This window comes from Marmota monax, unplaced genomic scaffold, assembly GCF_021218885.2.
Source record: "Marmota monax isolate L192 unplaced genomic scaffold, Marmota_monax_Labrador192_F-V1.1 WCK01_AAM20220418_F8-fsc00186, whole genome shotgun sequence".
Taxonomy (NCBI): Eukaryota; Metazoa; Chordata; class Mammalia; order Rodentia; family Sciuridae; genus Marmota; species Marmota monax.
Genome location: NW_026694725.1, coordinates 1,909,764 through 1,927,577, shown reverse-complemented (window position 1 = coordinate 1,927,577; position 17,814 = coordinate 1,909,764). Strand labels below are relative to the sequence as shown.

Below are 17,814 nucleotides of genomic sequence, written 5' to 3'. Positions count from 1 at the left end.
CCTTTGGGTTGGATGAGAGATGGGAGGATGACATCCCAGAATTAGGACAAGAAACCTGAATAATATTGTGCACCAGCATCTACAGCTTCTCAACCTGGGGAAGGCAACACTGGCTGGAGGGTGTGACTCAGAACTTTGTAAATCGTGCATCTTTTCTCCATAAGACATCTTTTTACTTAATTTCCAATAAATGATGTATTTGTGTTATACTTGTGTACTACTATAGTAAATATTAGCTTGATTTCTTATTTTAAACATTGAGCAGACAGATATTTTCCTCCCATACCTTAATGGATTGTGTTGCTCATGTCCCTCTTGGCATCCATTTCCTAGAGCTTCATAGACATCTTTATACCCGAGCACTCCCTCCTGTGAACCCTTCTCTTATTTTCCCTTTTGACCTATATCTTACCTGGAGGCATCCTCTGTCTCCTACCCTTTGTTTTGGACATTCCATCATTGCCAGCCACAGAACCCTGCCTATGCTCACATCTAGGTCTCTCCACCATCTGGACAAATTGCTTCTCTAAACCCTGATTTCCCTGCATGTAAAATAAGGATCATAATAGATCCACCTTCTGGGATTACTGTGGAGATTAAATGAGGTAATCAAGAACAACAGGCCTCATCGAAGATAGAACATGAATGGTGGCCTTCGCTGTTCTGCTGGATTTGCCCTGACCTGAGCGATGCCCTCCAGCCACTTGGCCATTTGGGTTCTTGGCTCCGCCCCTGGGCCCCTGCGGCGGCCCCGCCTTTGTGACGTAGGGCCTCACCTGCACTCTTGCGCGCCAGCCCGTGCCACCACCGCTGTCTGTGGCTTGGCCGGTTAGAGGCCAGGAAACACGGTCGGATCTTCCGGGGCCATGACAAAACTGTCTGATGGCCTCCTTCTCTCTCTCCTGAAGGGTGAGAGGTTCCCACCTGTTCTAATAGCGTGGTCCTCCCTGAGCTCAGCCCTCACCCTCTACTGCCTGAGAGTCATTTTTTTTATGATTTCTGAGATGCTTTATCATGGTGATTTGAGTCCGCTCCCTTGCTTCTGACATCCTTCCTGATCTCCCCCCTGTCTCTAGAATTTCCTTAACCTTCTCCGTGGGGACCACCCGCAGGAACATCCCGGTTCCTAATTTTGCCTGGGTCTGGAGCGGGTTTGGGGTTGCTGTGTGTCCAACGATGTTACCCTACTCCTCAGTGCTGCTCCTGCCTCTGGCACCTGCCCCAGCCCAGGAGTCAACTTCAGCCTCTACTCCAGGCAGTCCTCTCTCCCCCAGCGAATATGAACGCTTCTTTGCTCTGCTGACCCCAACCTGGAAGGCAGAGACTACCTGCCGTCTTCGTGCGACCCATGGCTGCCGAAACCCCACTCTGGTCCAGCTGGATCAATATGAAAACCACGGCTTGGTGCCGGATGGTGAGGGGAAACCAAGGCACCCAGAATTCACCCAAACCCAGGACAGAAGTCCTGTGCTCACGTGAGATAGGGGAAACCAAGACACCCAGAATTCACCCAAGCACAGGGCAGAAGTCCTGTGCTCATGTGAGATAGAGGGAGGGTATGGCCAGCCTCTAACCCAGAGTCTCATACTGTACTCTACCCAGGCCTTCCCCAGGGGGCCTTCCCTCTGTGTGTTCACCTTCTCCACTCCTGCCCCTTCTCAGGCGCGGTCTGCTCCGACCTTCCTTATGCCTCCTGGTTTGAGTCGTTCTGCCAGTTTACTCAGTATCGCTGCTCCAACCATGTCTACTATGCCAAGGTGAGGCCCAGGAGAAAGGTTGGATATGATAACTCCAGGGCCAAGGGAGTGGAAATGGGGAGTTGAGGAAGGGTTCCAACACATCCTATCCTCCTTAGATCCTTCCTCTCTGCCATTTTGCCAGTCATTTGCTCAGATTATATATGAATAGTCTCACCTGGACATTCATACTGTCTAAAAACCCTGTTACTTCAAGAAAAGTAGGGAAGAGGGATGGGAAGAGGCAGAGACAAGCCCTTCCATTTCTTCTAATAGGTCAGTGATTTTATTCTAATCAACAGCAGAAGAGTGAGGCAGGAGTATGACCCAGACAAAAAGACTATCTTCCAGAGAGACCCTTTCTCAGGACTAGAGGGTTCCAGCAAAGATCATGTTCCTTCATCCTTTCCCAGGATCTATGAGGGATGAGCCATCCTGGGAAAGGGACTGAACAATTCACTAGAACAGAAGTCTGCCCTTGGGAAAGGCTTTCCCATTTTCCTTCTCTCCCTGCAGAGAGTTCGGTGTTCCCAGCCAGTATCCATTCTCTCACCTAATACTTACAAGGAGGTAGAGGTTGCAGCAGAAGTCGCACCCACCACCATGACCTCCCCATTTTTATCTCATATCACAGGTGAGACCCTATCACAACTTCCAGAGCCAGGATGTAGGTCACTGGTAATAGGGAAGGGGAAGAATGTTGAACAGGGAGAATAGGAATTTATGAATACAGATATGGCTCTTCTGCCCAAGAATATCTTCTGCCATTATTTACAATCCTACCCTGAATCCATTTTTCCTAGTTTCCAGCATTGGAACTTCTCTGGACCTTTTATAATCTAACATCTTCATTTTAGAAAGGATTAGGACTGGGGGTGTAACTCAGTGGTAGAGCATGTGCTTAGCACGCATGAGGCTCTGTGTTCAATTCCCAGCGCCAGTAGAAAGCATTAGTTTCTAGCTACTTGGAATATTTTTTGTTCCCTAGGGAGAGAGAAAAAAAAGTTGCATTTGAGGTGGGAGGTAGGGAAGAAGAGAGGTATGAGAGGTATGACACATACCACCAACACAACATTTGCCATGGAAATATATTTCATTTTGATATTCATATTCGTTTTTTGTTTTTTATACTTAACTATGTAGGTAAATGTAATTTTAGTCTACATTTACTGTCCTTGTGTTTATGTGTGAACATACACTTAGGTGCCAAAAGCCTGTCTCTTTCTCTTCTCTTTTTTGGTTCCTCCCAAACCCTGTGGTAGCCACAGAACGGCAGGCCTTCCAGCCCTGGCCTGAGCGGCTGAACAACAATGTGGAGGAGCTGCTCCAATCCTCCTTGTCCCTGGGAGGCCAAGAGCAACTGCCTGATCACAAGCAGGAACACAGACTGGAGCAACACAAAAAAGAGCAAATGCAAGAACAAAAGCAGGAGGAAGAGCAGGAGCAAGAAGAGCAAGAGGAGGAACAAGAGGAGGAGGGAAAGCAGGAAGAGGAGCAGGGGACAGAAGAGGGACTTGAGACAGTGTCTAGTTTGCAGGCTAATGCAGAGGCTAAGTTTCTGTCTGAATCTTTGTCTTCCAACCCTTCCTCCTTTACTCCCCGAGTCCGAGAAGCAGAACCTGCTCCTGTCATGGAGAACACCCAAGAGGTCACTCAATCAGCACAAGAAATAGATGAAATGAATGAAATATATGATGAGGATGTCTACTGGAGCAGAAGTCAAAACCCTGGCAGGTACAGGAAGTTTTGACTCCCTCATGGGCCCTGACATCCCTGCTGCTTTCTTTGGAAACAAGAAGCTCACTTTTCCGACCTGCAAACCCACTCAGACCTACTTGCGCTTCAGGCACAACTAGCAACTGCTATGCCTATCCTTGGCTTAATCCCTGACCTAGGTGCTCATTCTCTACATGATGTGGGACAATGAGCCCTGAATCTGGAGCTAACAGGCTTGGGTTTGGGTCTTGTCTCTGACCCTAATAGCATTCTAACAGTGAGAAAGTTATTCCTCCATTCTGAACCTCAGTTTCTCATTTGTAAAAGGAGGCAATTGACCCGAGGCATCTCAGACCCCATACTAAAGGCCCCATGATAAGCATGCTGAAGGTATATGATAAAGGACAACTGTGCTGGGCATGTGGTTCATGCCTGTAATCCCAGCAACTCGGGAGGTTGAGACAGGAGGATGGCCAGTGAAATCCTGTCTCAAAAAAATAAAAAGGGCTAGAGATGTAGCTCAGTGATAGAAAGCCTATGGGTTCAATCCCTAGTACAAAAAAAAAAAAAATAGATGCTCAGGGGAGGGCAAGAGAGTAGATATGTCTTTCTGCTCCAGCCTTCCAGCTCATCCCCACCAGTCAGTACTGTCTTCTTGCAGCCTCCTGCAACTACCCCACGCAGAGTCCTTGCTGATATTGTGCTATTCAATTGTGGAGAATACCTGCATCATGACCCCCACAGCCAAGGCCTGGAAGTACCTAGAGGAGGAGATCCTTGGTTTCGGGAAGACGGTATGCCTACCATGCTGTTTAATGGATATGTGCCACTAGGCATCCTTGGGTCTGGCACTACATGAGGCCATGGGAGAGAGGAATGAGCAAGGAAAACATGAGGCATAGTAGTGGAGATTCTATCCAAGTGGGACTTCCTCCTTTGGAAGCATGTCAGTCCATCTTCAAGGAGGAAGGCTTTGGTCCTAGATGGAATTCATCTTCCAGCCCACTAACTTGTTAGGCTCTGAGTCATCTCTTCATCCTGTTCACCATTTTCAGTACCTAGTTGCACCTAGCTGATGCAGCTCTCCTTTCCAAAAGGTTCATAGAATCTATTCCAGGGAATCTGTAAAAGGATTATAGTATCAAAATATTTTCCAAATACAGCAAGTCTAGGCCTGGGGATATAGCTCAGTTGATAGAGTGCTTGCCTTGCATACACAAAGCCCTGGGTTTAATTACCAGCACAAAAAAACACAAACAAAAAACTCAAATGCAGCAAGTTTGTTCCCAGGAAATATACTTTAGGTTTTCCTTTCTTTCAAGATGAAATTGTTCAGGCTAGTCTGAAACTCCTGAGCTCAAGTGATCCTCCCACCTCAGCCTCCTGAGTATCTGACTATATGTGCATGCAATTGCACTCAGCTCCTAGATTGAGCCATCTTTTTTTCTTAAATACTGGAGACTGAACTTGAAGTAGGGGCTTTGACACTGAGCTACTCCCCTGCCCTTTATTTATTTATTTATTTTTATTTTGAGCCTAATTGCCAAGGCTGGCCTTGAACTTGCCATCCTCCTACCTCAGCCTTTGGAGTAGCTGGTATTACAGGCATGTACCACCACACCTGGCACTACTGTTTTCAAATAATACAACTTAGCATTCATGCATTCATCCATTTGTTTAACAAATACTGACTGGGCACCAACTCTATTAGGTAATTGAGGTGCAGTAGATCCAATGCTTTGTCTTCTTAGAATCTAGTAGGAAAGAGAGATGAGGAAACAGGCAGGCTAGACATCAGTAATAGGCATAAGAACAAAGTGCAGAGAACAGATGGGATGGAGGGACAGATTCTCCATGTTTGGAAGGATTAGAGAGTACTTTTTCAGAGGAACAGATGTTAATCTGATTAACATCTGTTCCTCTGAGACTTGGGTATAAGAGAAGTTAACCAGGCAAAGAAGGAGCTCCAGGGAAGGTTCCTGGTAGATGGTATAGTATGAGTAAAGGCTCTGAGGCAACTAGAAATCTCCAGACTCAGAATGAGCATACAGTTTCTTCTTTTAAGAGGCTGAGAACCCAGGAAGGAGATTCGTCCTATAGAAGGAGGGTGCAAGGAGTTAGAGGTTTTTAAAAACTTGTCAGAAATTCAGGGGGAAGCCAAGCACAGTGGTGCACACCTGTAATCCCAGCTACTTCAGAGGCTGAGGAGGAGGATTGCAAGTTCAAGGCCAGCCTTGGCAACTTGGTGAGACCCTGTCTCAAAAAATAAAAAAGACTAGGGATATAGCTTAGTGATGGAATTCCCCTGGCTTTATTACCCAGTAGCAGCCTGGCGGGATTGCAAGGGGATTGGAAAGTTCAGAGTCATGAAAGAAACTCTCTGAAGGAGTTGGATAAGAGTGCAGCAGAGTGCATTTTACTTGCAGCAGAGCAAAGGAAGACACATGTTAAAAGTCTTAAATGGCAGTCTTAGCATTTGTATTTAATTTTGTAGGCAGAGGGAATTTAATGCAGATTTTGGGTCAGGGACTTGATGCTGCCCTTATGTGCTTCTGTAAAGAGTAAGCAGGTGATATAAGAAATTCCATACACCTTTACAAGCTGTACCCACTGGTGAGAAAGGAGGATGATGGAATTGACTGAAGATACTGCTTAGCAAGATCCCTCTGTAGTGATGAGGAAGCTCAATCAGGATAGAGTCCAGCTAGGAGATGGGTAACTCCACTTTGAGAAGATCTTCCAAAAACCTGAAGGTTTCAAACCTAGGTGTTTTGTAGAGCATAGGTTATAGAGTTAGAAGGACCTAGATCCATGTCCCAACTTCATCTTTTGTTAGACATGTGGCTTTGAACAATGTACTGAATCTAACAATTACTTATAAAGAAAGCCTCAGTTTCTTATCAGTGAATGAGAAATAGTATTGGTACTTCTGTTGTTGTTACAGGGTTCTTCAGAAGACAAATGAGACTATATAGATAGTACCAAAACACTGTCACCTCTCTGCAAATATTAGCATTATCATTAGCAGAGAATGGAAGATGGTTATGGGTTCTTCTCAGATAAGATAAATTAGGGGCAATTGGCAGTTCTCCAATGTACTTGACAATGAAAATTTTGAGTTCAGGGAAAAGATTAGAGCTGGTGATAAACATTTGGGTATCAGTCAAGCCCAGTGGAACACACCTGTAATCCCAGTGACTCAGGAGGCTGAGGCAGGAAGATCACAAGTTTGAGGCCATCCTCAGCAAATTAGTGAGAGCCTCTCAAAAAGAGCTGGGAACGTAGCTCAGTGGTAGAGCACCCCTGGGTTCAATCCCTATTAGCACAAAAAAATTTGTGGAGTATCACCTGCACATAGATGAAAATTACCCAAGAATAGAAACCATCCACATCCACGTCCAGGAAAAGGGTGAAGAAATAGCTGAGGCAAGGTCCTTGGGGAGAAAATCCAGAGAAGCTATCAGAAGAGCCTTAAAGCAAAAACATTCTGTGGGCCGCTCTGGAGGGCTGAGGTTGGGGAAAAGGCAAGCCACCAAGTCCCAGCTTCAGCTTTTCACTCATACTCCTGCCTCAGGTCTGTGACAGTCTTGGGCGGCGACATACATCTATCTGTCCCCTCTGTGCCTTCTGCTCCCTGAAGCTGGAGCAGTGCTACTCAGAGAACAACCTGCGGCGGCAAGAATGTGACACTTCCCACAAGACACCCTTCCTCAGCCCCTTGCTCACAGCCCAGGGCGTGTCTGTCGGCACCCAGGTACCTGGCCAGGCAAGTTGTAGTGGGGAGGCCTGTAGGAGGGCAAGGGATGTGCACCTCTTGCCTGTCTCCTGTGCCACAGGTAGGGTCCCCAGAAGCAGGCCGCTTTTATGGGCTGGAATTGTATGGTGGGCTCCGCATGGACTTCTGGTGTGCCCGGCTTGCCACAAAGGGCTGTGAAGATGTCAGAGTCTCCAGCTGGCTCCAGACTGAGTTCCTTAGCTTCCATGATGGGGATTTCCCCACCAAGGTCAGACCCTTACCCCAAAGCTTAGCCCACTCCTCCCTTTGCCCTAGTTCCTTGTAAGTATGTGCTCTAGGATGTGGAAGGGGGCTTGAGTTCCTCACAGAACCTCCTACCTGATTCCAACAGACCATAGCACACCTCCCCAAAAGATTAAGATTGTTTTTGTCAAAGCAGTAGGAACCCAGCCAGATGAGAAAGCACAGGACTGGGAGGCAAGAGACAGAAATAGGGGATCCAGTCAAAGTTATACTCATCTCTATGATAAAAGACTAGGTGACATGGAGGATACTGCCTGGCCCTGTGATCCCTGCCTTAGCCTGCCAGACTCCTTCCCTGACACTTCCAGTGCATTCCCTGCTTAGTGACAGCAATTTGGCTCCCCTCTCTCCAAAGTTACTTCTTAACAGGATTGTCAGTAGTTGCTGAGACTCCCTCCTGTGGTTTGACAGGAAAAACCCAGACAAGGAAAAATAGGACCATCTTAGGAAACGGCTGGTAGGGGTTAGGAGTATAACTCAGTGGTGGAATGCTTGCCTGGCATGCACAAGGCTCTGGATTTCATCCACAGCAACTGGGGGTGGTGGGTGGTGGGGAGAAAAGGCTGGTGCTGAGCTTCAGGGCAGTGCCTAGCTTTTGTCCCTGAACCTCTAGATCTGGAAGGAGTCTCAGAAATCATCTCAGTTGCTCCCTGAATTTATAGATGGGAGGCAAGTTCCAAAGAGGAAAGTTATTGACCCACTGTCACACAACAGTTTCTTCTACCATCCTCTTCACTCATCACCATCACCAGAAGGATCCCTGATATTTTGACCACTATTTGGGTCCCCTTTCCCATGTTCTGAACAACTTCTTGCTGTTGTTGCTGGGGGTGGAACACAGGGCCTCATAAACACTAAGTAAGTAGTCTACCACTGACCTACATCCCTAGCCCATATTCTTGACCCTGAACCACCCACCTGTCCAATCCTATTCCTCAGTCAGTTTCCCAGCAAGCTGACCAGTAGGGCAGCCAATTCTGTTTCTCCAAGCTCCTGAATGCTGTTTAGCAATCTGTGACTGAGGGTGAGAGGGAAAGGGCAGAGGAACCAGAGGCTTATTCCTCAGAAAGCACAATGAGATGCATCCCAGGTATGCAAGGTCTGGTTGTCAAAAGCCACACCCCTGCCCCTGGTTCTGCCATTGCCAGTATCCCCTGGAGTTTGATGTTCTGTTAGGCTTCTTATATTCCCCTCTCTTGCTCCTGGCTTAGGTTTGTGACACAGACTATGTCCAGTATCCAAACTACTGTTCCTTCAAAAGCCAGCAATGTCTGATGAGAAACCAGAATCGGAAGGTGAGCACCCCAACCTGCCCCCACCTCCTCCTGCCAGCCCTTCAGTCACCCATACCATGTATGTGTATTCTGAGTTCCCCTCTTCCAGAAGTTGAGCTATGGGGAGCCAGTTCTCTACTTGCATCTATAGGTCAGGGACCTCTTCAGGGTGCTTCCTCCAGGCCTCTGGTCCTGGATTAAGCAAGTCCCTCCTCCCACGCACAAGGGTTCAAGAGGAAGATGGTGCAGATAAGGGGAGGACACTGAGGACATCACACCTAGGCTAGAAATTGGATGTTGAGTTTTAATCTGGCTTCCTTACTTACTAGGTAGCCTAGGATAAGTCAAGTGCCCCTCTGTGCTTCAGATTCCTGATTTCCAAAAGAAGGGGTTTGAGCCACTTGGTATTTTCTCCATCATACAGAAAAAAAAAATTATTTTTTTAGTTTCCTCTTCTCTTTTACTGCCCACCTCTGTTTCTTGTGATGCTTCTGACACCTCCTCACCTGCACATTCCTGGCACCTGGCTCTGTGTCACAGATTATATATGCACAATCCCCATGTAGGTATCCCGCACAAGATGTCTGCAGAATGAAACTTACACTGTTTTATCCCTGACCAAAAGTGAGGACCTTGTGCTTCGATGGAGCCAGGAGTTCAGCACCTTGACTCTAGGCCAAGTTGGATGAGCTGGAATCCATTCTGGCCCCACTCCAGCCTGACAGGTCCACTTTCTTTATCTGTCAGTTTGCTTTCAGGCTGCCTCTCATGGGTCTCTTACCTAGTCCCTAGTAACACTCTCCTTGGGTTGGGGTAGCAGTCCCAGAGAGGTCCACAATGGGAGTTCCATCTGCCTTAGGAGAATGTCTTTATATAAAGTGTTTATTTTCAGCCTGTGTGCCCTTTTTTGGTTTGATCTTCATCCTCAGCACTGCCACCTTGCCCTTGGGAATCAACCTCTAACCTCCCAATTTTATGGATCCAGCTGCAGATGAGAGAACCTCATGGGAATGGTACTCAGGGAAGCAGCCATCTGTCAGAGAAGCAGAAGACCTAAGCAGTCAGGGAATTGGATTGAAGAAGGCTATGGCCAGGGTCTTAGGGATTATGTGTACTATGAGGGCATGTGTCTCTTCATTTCTGAAGCTCTGGGTCCTGTGATCTTAGAAGTGAGTGTAGGATTGTCCCTCTAAAGGATAAGGGTCAGAGCCTGAGATCATGTCCACGGGGATCAGCTCTGGACAAGTAGGGCATAGCTTACACTTTTTCAAGAGAGGAGAAACACATATTGAGTTTCTTCCTCTACTATAGGCTCACAGTAGTCAACAGTATTTTTTTTTTCTTGCAGTGCTGGGGATTGAACCCAGGGCCTTGCACATGCTCCGCAAGTGTTCTACCACTGAGCTCATCCCCAGCCCATTAACAGAATTTCTAAAAAACTTATTATGGAAAATTTCAAAAATGCACAAAAATAGTATAATGTGCTGGGTATGATGGCACATGCCTGTAATTCCTACTGGGGAGGCTGAGGCAGGAGGCCAGCCTGGGCAACTTAACAAGAAGCTGTCAGAAAGAAAGGAAGGGAGGGAGGGAGAGAAAAGAGCTGGGGATGTGGATCAGTGGAGAGCACTGCTGGGTTCATTTCCCAGTTCCAAGAAAAACAAAACAAAAAAACAGTATTATGAACCTTCGTGTACCCTTCACCCCGCCCTATATGACCTATCATTCAACAGAATAGAATGTTAAAGGTCCTGCAAAGCTTCATAATAAAGAAATTTTAACCTAATGTTTTCCAAACTCATTTGACCACAAATGAGTACTACTTGCCATTTGAAAACTTATGCTTATGTTTTCTGAGGGGCTGTGCTCAGCTGCAGGATACAGAGGCGAGGGTATGTCATCTGAGCTTTCTGCCCTTCTGAAACTCCAAGCCTGGGGAAATAGACCTGAGTAAAGAGGAAGCATCCAGCCTGGCATTGTTGGAGGAGCTGGGTGTGTACTGGAAGGGAGAGAGGAAGAGACAGAGGGCCTTGCAGAACACTGGTATGCAGAGAGAACCCTGGGCAGGGGAAGGTACAAGCAGAATTGCATGGGGTAAACCACCTGGCCGACCTAAGAGAGGAAGAGACACACAGGGGAGCGTATGAGTGAGAACAGTGAGCAGCAGTGGGTTAGTCATCGGGCATCAGTGGTGGGTGTGCCAGTAAGAGTTCCCGGAAGCTGCTTGAGTGTGTGAGGGATGGGTGGGGGAGGTAGGTGGTAAATTAGGGCTGGATTAAGTGTCATTAGCTGCTGGAGTGGGGGGTTTCTTCTCTAGTCCATGAAGGCCTCTGAGGTCAATGCTTCCTCTTCTCTTTCTCCTTGGCCCTGTGGGGTTGGGTGAGTGCAAAGAGCTGGGAGGGATGTGCTGAGAACTGCTGGGGTGGGTGTGTCACCACCCGCCCAGGAGCAGGTCCTACCAGCCCAACCCAGCACAGAACAGGCAGCGGAAGCCAGCTTGGGGCAGCCACAGAGCGACAAAGGGAGCACAGGTATGGGGGTGTGACAGGTGGGGTTGAACTGCCCAGGGGGGGACAAGGGGCAGGACCCCTCTTGTGGAAATGGGAGACATAGGTGGGGATGTAGATGAGGGTGGGACTTGGGCCCTGGAAAACCTTTTTGAATACAGTAAAAAGCCCAAAGGGGCTGCCTTAGCCAACAGATCTTCTCAGAGCTGCTGGATGAAGCAGCCAACATGTCTGACACACCCAGGAGTGCCCCTCTGAAGGGGATCCCAAGGGATCCCAAGCTTCCACCCCAGGGCATCCCAAGGGTCCTCCCCTTCACCCTGGAGGTCCCCCCTCTCATGTTTAACTTGAGCTTCCAAAGGGAGGGGGCCTCTGGGAATGCTTCCAATATTTTCCAGGCTTTCTAATATACGACAATGAGCTAATCTGATTAAACTCTGCTAATGGGTTCACTGGCGCAGATGTGTTTTTATTTATTGCTATCCTTCTCAGGTAACCAAGGTGTATTTTACATATATTTTTTTATTTTTTGCGGTGCTGGATATGGAACCTAAGGCTCCAAGGATGCTAGGCAAGCTTTCTACCACTAAGCCCTAGCCTCATCCCCCAAAGGCATATTTTAATGCACTCTCAAGGAAGAATGGCCTCCACCCAAAGGGCTCATCTTTTTTTTTTTTTTTAAGAAAGCCTTCTCTTATTTATTTTTTTGAGAGAGAGAGATAATTTTTTTTAATATTTATTTTTTAGTTTTCGGCAGACACAACATCTTTGTTTGTATGTGGTACTGAGTATCGAACCCTGGCCACACCCACGCATGCCAGGCCAGGCACTACCACTTGAGCCACATCCCCAGCTCCTGGGCTCATCTATATAAAGGGATTGGGCTAGATGGTCTCTAATGTCCCCAAGGTGCTGACAATGTGGCATGAAAGGAAGGAAATTTCAGATATTAAGCCCAGGTGGAGGGACTGTGTGTTTCTGGGACCAATGAGGGCTGTTGCCTATCTGTAACCTATGTTTATGGAAGTCTCTATAACAAGAAGGGGATCATATCAGATTGTTATTTTGTTATTTCCAAAACTTTTTTTTTTTGTACCAGGTATTGAATTCAGAAGTGCTTTACCACTGAGCCACAGCCTCAGCCTTTTTTTTTAAATATTGTTTTTAGTTGTAGATGGACACAATACTTTTATTTTATTTTATTTTTTATGTGGTGCTGAGGATCAAACCAGTGCCTCACGTGTGCTGGGCAAGCGCTCTACCACTGAGCCACAACCTCAGCCCTCCCCAGCCATTTTTAAAAAATTTGAAACAGGGTGTCTCTAAGTTGCTGGCTTTGAACTCTCGTGATCCTCTAGACTCATCCTCCCAAGCCGCTGGAATCACAGGTGTGTGCCACTGCACCCGGCTGCAAAACTCTTTTTCCCGGGAGATGGAGGTAGTGATTGAGGGGAAGTGGAAACTTAATTCTGTATTTATGTATGTGTGTGTGTGTGTGTGTGTGTGTGTGTGTGAGAGCATGCTTGCTCATCTCCCCAGCCACCCAGAGACAGAAGATCCCAGCTCCATCTGTGCTGCCTGATGTCATCAGCTCTCCCCACTCTGCTAACCTCAATCTTTATCCCAGAGACATTTAATGCCCAGGAGTATTAAAAAAGAGAAAAAAGTTGGTATAGTTAAAAATTGAACTTAGGGCTAGGGTTGTGGCTCAGTGGCAGAGCACTTGCCTAGCACAGGTGAGGCATTGGGTTCAATCCTCAGCATCACATTTAAAAAAATGAACAAATAAAAGTATTATGTAAAAAAATTTAACTTGTCAATTTTAACATTGCTGTTACTTCTGAAATAAATGTGATATTCTGGTTTAAAAAAAAAAGAAAATGAAGGGGAAAAAGTAAAAAAAAAAAAAAAAGATAGCTAAAAGGGTGAGAGTTGAAGGGGCTGTGGGTGTGGTGAGCACTTACTTAGCATGTGTGAGGCCCTGGGTCCCCAGCACTGGTGGCAGGGAAAGGGGGGCTGAAGCCAATGGTACACACTAACAGCAAGAGCAAGGTGAGGGAGGCTGAAAACCTTCAGGAGATTGTCTAGAAGAGGACCTGCCAGGCCTAAAGTAAGAATAAGATGCACATGGGGCACAGGTCATCAGGGGCTGAACCTGTTGCAGTGACTTTTTGGCTGGGATTTATTATCTTCCACTCTTGAAAGCAGGGTGGAGGGAGATGTGCAGGTGGTGTGGTGTCATCCACATATCAGGGAAACTAATTGAACTTTGGGCTGCCTTTGCTTTCTGCCTTTTCCCAGGAGAATGTTTGGAGAGATTAGTGTCTCTAAGTTGCTTAAGTTCTCTCTAAGTTGCCAAGGCTGGCACCCAGGAAGGGAGAAGACATGGCTAAGGATGATGTTGGAAAGGCTGAAGGAGAAAGGCTATTGTGGGATGGGGTGTGGTAGAAGAGACTGGAGTAGGAAGTTTGGCTGAGGAAATGGGGAGGAGAGGGAAGACAGTGATAAGACAACACCACTCCAGCCTGAGCCCAAGAGACCCCACTTTTAGGCAAGATTGTGATCTCTGAGGCAGAAAGGAGCCTCCTCACTCATCTTGGAGCTCAGACTATCTCCATATCCCAGGCCTTCCCATCTCATTCCTACTACACCTGAGACCCAAGATAAACTGATAAACAGGATTTGTTTGTACTCCCAAAGAAGTCACGGGACCAAGATTTTCACAAAGATGTAAGACTGGGTGAAGCTTCTGAAGGCTCAGACCAGCTGGATCTGTTTGCAGAGACTGAATATACTAATTCGAAGGGATGTTTATAATTAACCCTGTCTGAGAGGAAAGTGTGCACCCGCCCCCAACACTGCCTGAACACAGAAGCAAGGAAGTGGGTCTAGCTAATTTAACTAGCAGGTTAGAACTTTTACCAAAGGGGTATTTCCTGTGTCTGTATGAAACACCGGTTGGGTGTTTAAAGAGGTTGGAGCTATCCCAGAGCTGATCTTAAGGGACAAGGAGAGTCCTTTTCAAACTTTTGACCTCGGGGAGAAGGCAGAAGGATATGAATAAAAACAGAAGGCAAAGAGAGAACAAGGCATTTGGTGCATGCGCGGGAGGGCCAGGGGGAACAGCACAGAGATGGTGCCACACAGAAGTTGGACATTGAAGAGGTATTTCTGTTCCCCTTCCTGTCCCTATCATCGTCCTAAATCACCTAGTCCTTTGTCTTTAGCTCCCCTCTGCATTATTGGCCAGTTGCCAAATAACATGGCTACTGAGGGCAGGGGTGTGGAGAACAGTGAGGGAATGATCATGATCTAGCCTCCTGCTCACTCTTACTCCCTCATTCTTACTTCCTGCCTGTGGCAGAAAATAGCCCTGCCCTTCTGGCTTATCTCAGCCAAGAGCAGCACCCAGCCCAGCTCAGAGGGCAATGGGACAGATCCCAGAGGCCCTGAGGAGGTAATAAACCTGGACCCTGAAGGTGCAGAAAGGAAGCTGAAGGACAGATGCCGTGAGCAGCAGGTGGCGGCACATGCTCTGGTGTGTGAGTGGTAATGGTGGGGTGGGATGGTGGTGAGAAGAACAGTTCCCATAGCCTCCGTGTATATGGTGGATTCTTTGTACCTTGCTGCCTTGCAGTTGAGATTTGTTTGTTGGTGTCTGCATGGAAACATGCTTGTGAAAGTGCCTGATTGTATAGTCTTGTCTGTGTAATAGGATATAATCCCTAAGGCAGGGGCTATGTCTCCTCTTCCGGCTGTGGCCCATCATCTGTGTACATGCTTGTATATTACCCTGTGTGTGTAAACATTGATTTGTATGTTACTGGGGATCTGTATGCACATCTCTTTTTTCTTTAATTTATATATAAAAAAAAATTTTAGACGTTGATGGACCTTTATTTTATTCATTTATTTATATGTGGTCCTGAGAATCAAACCCAGTGCTTCACACATGCTAGGCAAGTGCTCTACCACTGAGCTACAATCCCAGCATCAAGCACCTCTCTTACTGTATGAATGTAAAGCATCTCCATGTCTGTGAACAGACATGTGTATAATGGTGTGCCTATATTTCCACATCAGTTTGTGTCCATGTTACTGGACTTATGTAGGCCTCCACGTCCCTCCTCCTTCCTGGTGAAATGAAACCCCAGAGTTCCTTCTCTCTGAGGCAGCTGCTGTTTCTTTGATTCCTACATTTCCCCAACAACCTGACTTCTTCCTCAAGGCAGGACTAGGGGAGAGGGTCTGTGCTGCCCCTCCCCCATGCCTACATCCCATCTTCCATTTCCTGTTTGCCTCCTTTTTGGCAGTTTTTTCCATCTTTGCCATCTGGCCTGGCACTGTGCCCATACAGCTACACAGATAGGAGCCTCAGGGCTCAGGGAAGCAGGGGAATAGGGTTGCGCCAAAGCAGGGGCCTGGCAGCTTTCAATGCTCAGTTTGACCTTTCTGAATGATAGAAAGAGGTAGCTTCCCCAGCTCCACTGCTCCCTGGTACTGGGGATGGAACCCAGGGCCTCCTGCATGCTCGGCAAGCACCCTGCCACTGAGCTACTTTCCCAGACCTGAGACAGGATCTCACTAAGTTACATAGACTGGAACTTGTGATCCTCCTGCATCATCCTCCTTGAGTTGCTGGGATTATAGGAATGCACCATTATGCCCAGCAAGTGGTGGCTTTTTGACAAAGAAACTAGGGACTTCTCTTCTTTGGAATAGGGTAATAGAATCATCATGATTTCCTTTACTATAGGATTCCTAACCTTTCCTTTGAGTAGTAGCTTTGGTCTATGTAACTTTGCAACTTTTTAAACAGAACAACTGGGGATTCTTGGAAAATAATTCATTTGTTCAGTTTCTAATGTGTGTTTCCTAATTATAAGGAGCTACTATATGGTTCTCAAGTAATGGTTAAGAATGATAAAGCATGGGGGCTGGGGTTGTGGCTCAGTGGTAGAGTACTCGCCTGGCATGTGTAAGGCACTGGGTTCGATCCTCAGCACCACATAAAACTAAATAAACAAAATAAAGGTATTGTGTCCATCTACAAAAAAAAAAAAGAATGATAAAGCATGGGCTGTGGATGTAGTTCAGTGGTAGAGCCCTTGCCTATCACTCAGAGGCCCTGGTTCAATCCCCAGCATCAATCAATCAATAAAGTGTAACTTTATTGAATTATAGAATAAACTATTATTGAAATCTTAATATGAGATGTTTCCAAACAGTCCTTTTAAAAGACATGGTTTCATACTAAGTCGGTTATACATGCGGAACCAGATAGGAATGTGAAAAGAAGTGGTTAGGTGCCTGGGTTTTTTTTTTTTTTTCCTCCAGTGCAATGGATTGAAACAGGGGTGCTCTTAATTGAACTACACCCCCAGTCCTTTTTATTTTTTATTGAGACAGGGTATCACTAAATTGCTAAGGTTGACCTTGAACTTGTGATCCTCCTGCCTCAGCCACCCAAGTAGCTGATATTACAGGTGTGTGCCACCATGCCCAGCCGGTGATTGGATTTTGACACAAGAGATGTTATAACAGGATTATGAGTGGGCTAACATGTTGAGTGGGGAGTAGATTTCCTGCCAGGCAGCCAATAAGTGTCACTCAGGTCTGCGAAGTGCAAGGATTGAAGTGTACATCTGCAGGGTGTGGTCCCCACCCCAGGGCCTTACCATCAACATGAACCAATGTGCATAAAACAACTGAGGGGATCAAAGCAGCAAATTAAGTGTTTGAGTACTTTCTCTCTCTCTTTTTTTTTTTTTTGTATGTGGTGCTGAGGATCGAACCCAAGCCGCACGCATGCCAGGCGAGTGCGCTACCGCTTGAGCCACATCCCTAGCCCTCTTTTTTTTTTTTTTTCTTTTTTTGCTAACAGGGACTAAATTCACTGAGCCACATCCACATCCCTTTTTCATATTTTATTTAGAGACAGGGTCTTGCTAAGTTGCTTAAGGACTCACTAATTTGCTGAGGCTGGCTTTGGACTTGGGATTCTTCTGCCTCATCCTCCCAGCTGCTGAGGTTACAGGCATGAGCCACTGTGCCCAGCTTAACTGTTTAAGTACTTTTTTTTTTTTAATTTTCTGAGAAGGGGAGCTACAATGTTGCCCAGGCTAGCTTGGAACTCCTGAGCTTAAGCAATCCTTCTCAGCCACCTGAGTAGTTGGAACTACAGGCATGTACCACTGTGTCCAGCTCAAATATTTAAGTACTTATGGGAAATTATAAGGAGGCACATATGCGTGTTTGTGTAAAGAAAGATGAGTTTGTTACCAATGTTTGAAGTTGGAAATAAAAAGGAAGTGGTGTTTTGTTTTTTCAGTACAGGGGATTGAACCCAGGTCCTTGCACAGGCTAAAGCACTCCACACTGAACCACAACGCCAGTAGGAATTTGGTTATTAAAATGTATATCAATTGGACAAATGATGAAGTAAAATAAGTTACCCCTGAGCACAGATTTCATATAGTTAACTATAGAAGACTAGGTGCTCTATCCAGCATCTATCCACTTATTGAATCATCCATTCTGGT

General features: G+C 46.5%; 1 protein-coding gene across 1 annotated transcript; it reads left to right on the top strand.

Annotated features, from left to right (window-relative positions):
* Nucleotides 1-84: 84 nt before the first annotated feature.
* Acrbp (acrosin binding protein) lies at nt 85-9,458 on the top strand. The gene is made up of 9 exons (XM_046424045.2): nt 85-1,414; nt 1,663-1,757; nt 2,253-2,370; nt 2,999-3,470; nt 4,114-4,246; nt 7,027-7,206; nt 7,289-7,456; nt 8,703-8,786; nt 9,332-9,458. The coding sequence occupies exons 1-9, from the start codon at nt 1,177-1,179 to the stop codon at nt 9,452-9,454; spliced, it is 1,611 nt and encodes a 536-aa protein (XP_046280001.1). The 5' UTR covers nt 85-1,176; the 3' UTR covers nt 9,455-9,458.
* Nucleotides 9,459-17,814: the final 8,356 nt, after the last annotated feature.

Coding starts and splice junctions, on each gene's coding strand:
- Acrbp (XM_046424045.2), top strand. CDS start 1,177: ATGTTACCCTACTCCTCAGTGCTGCTCCTGCCTCTGGCACCTGCCCCA. Junction 3,471..4,113: donor AGAAGTCAAAACCCTGGCAG/GTACAGGAAGTT, acceptor GTCTTCTTGCAG/CCTCCTGCAACTACCCCACG. Junction 4,247..7,026: donor TCCTTGGTTTCGGGAAGACG/GTATGCCTACCA, acceptor CTCCTGCCTCAG/GTCTGTGACAGTCTTGGGCG.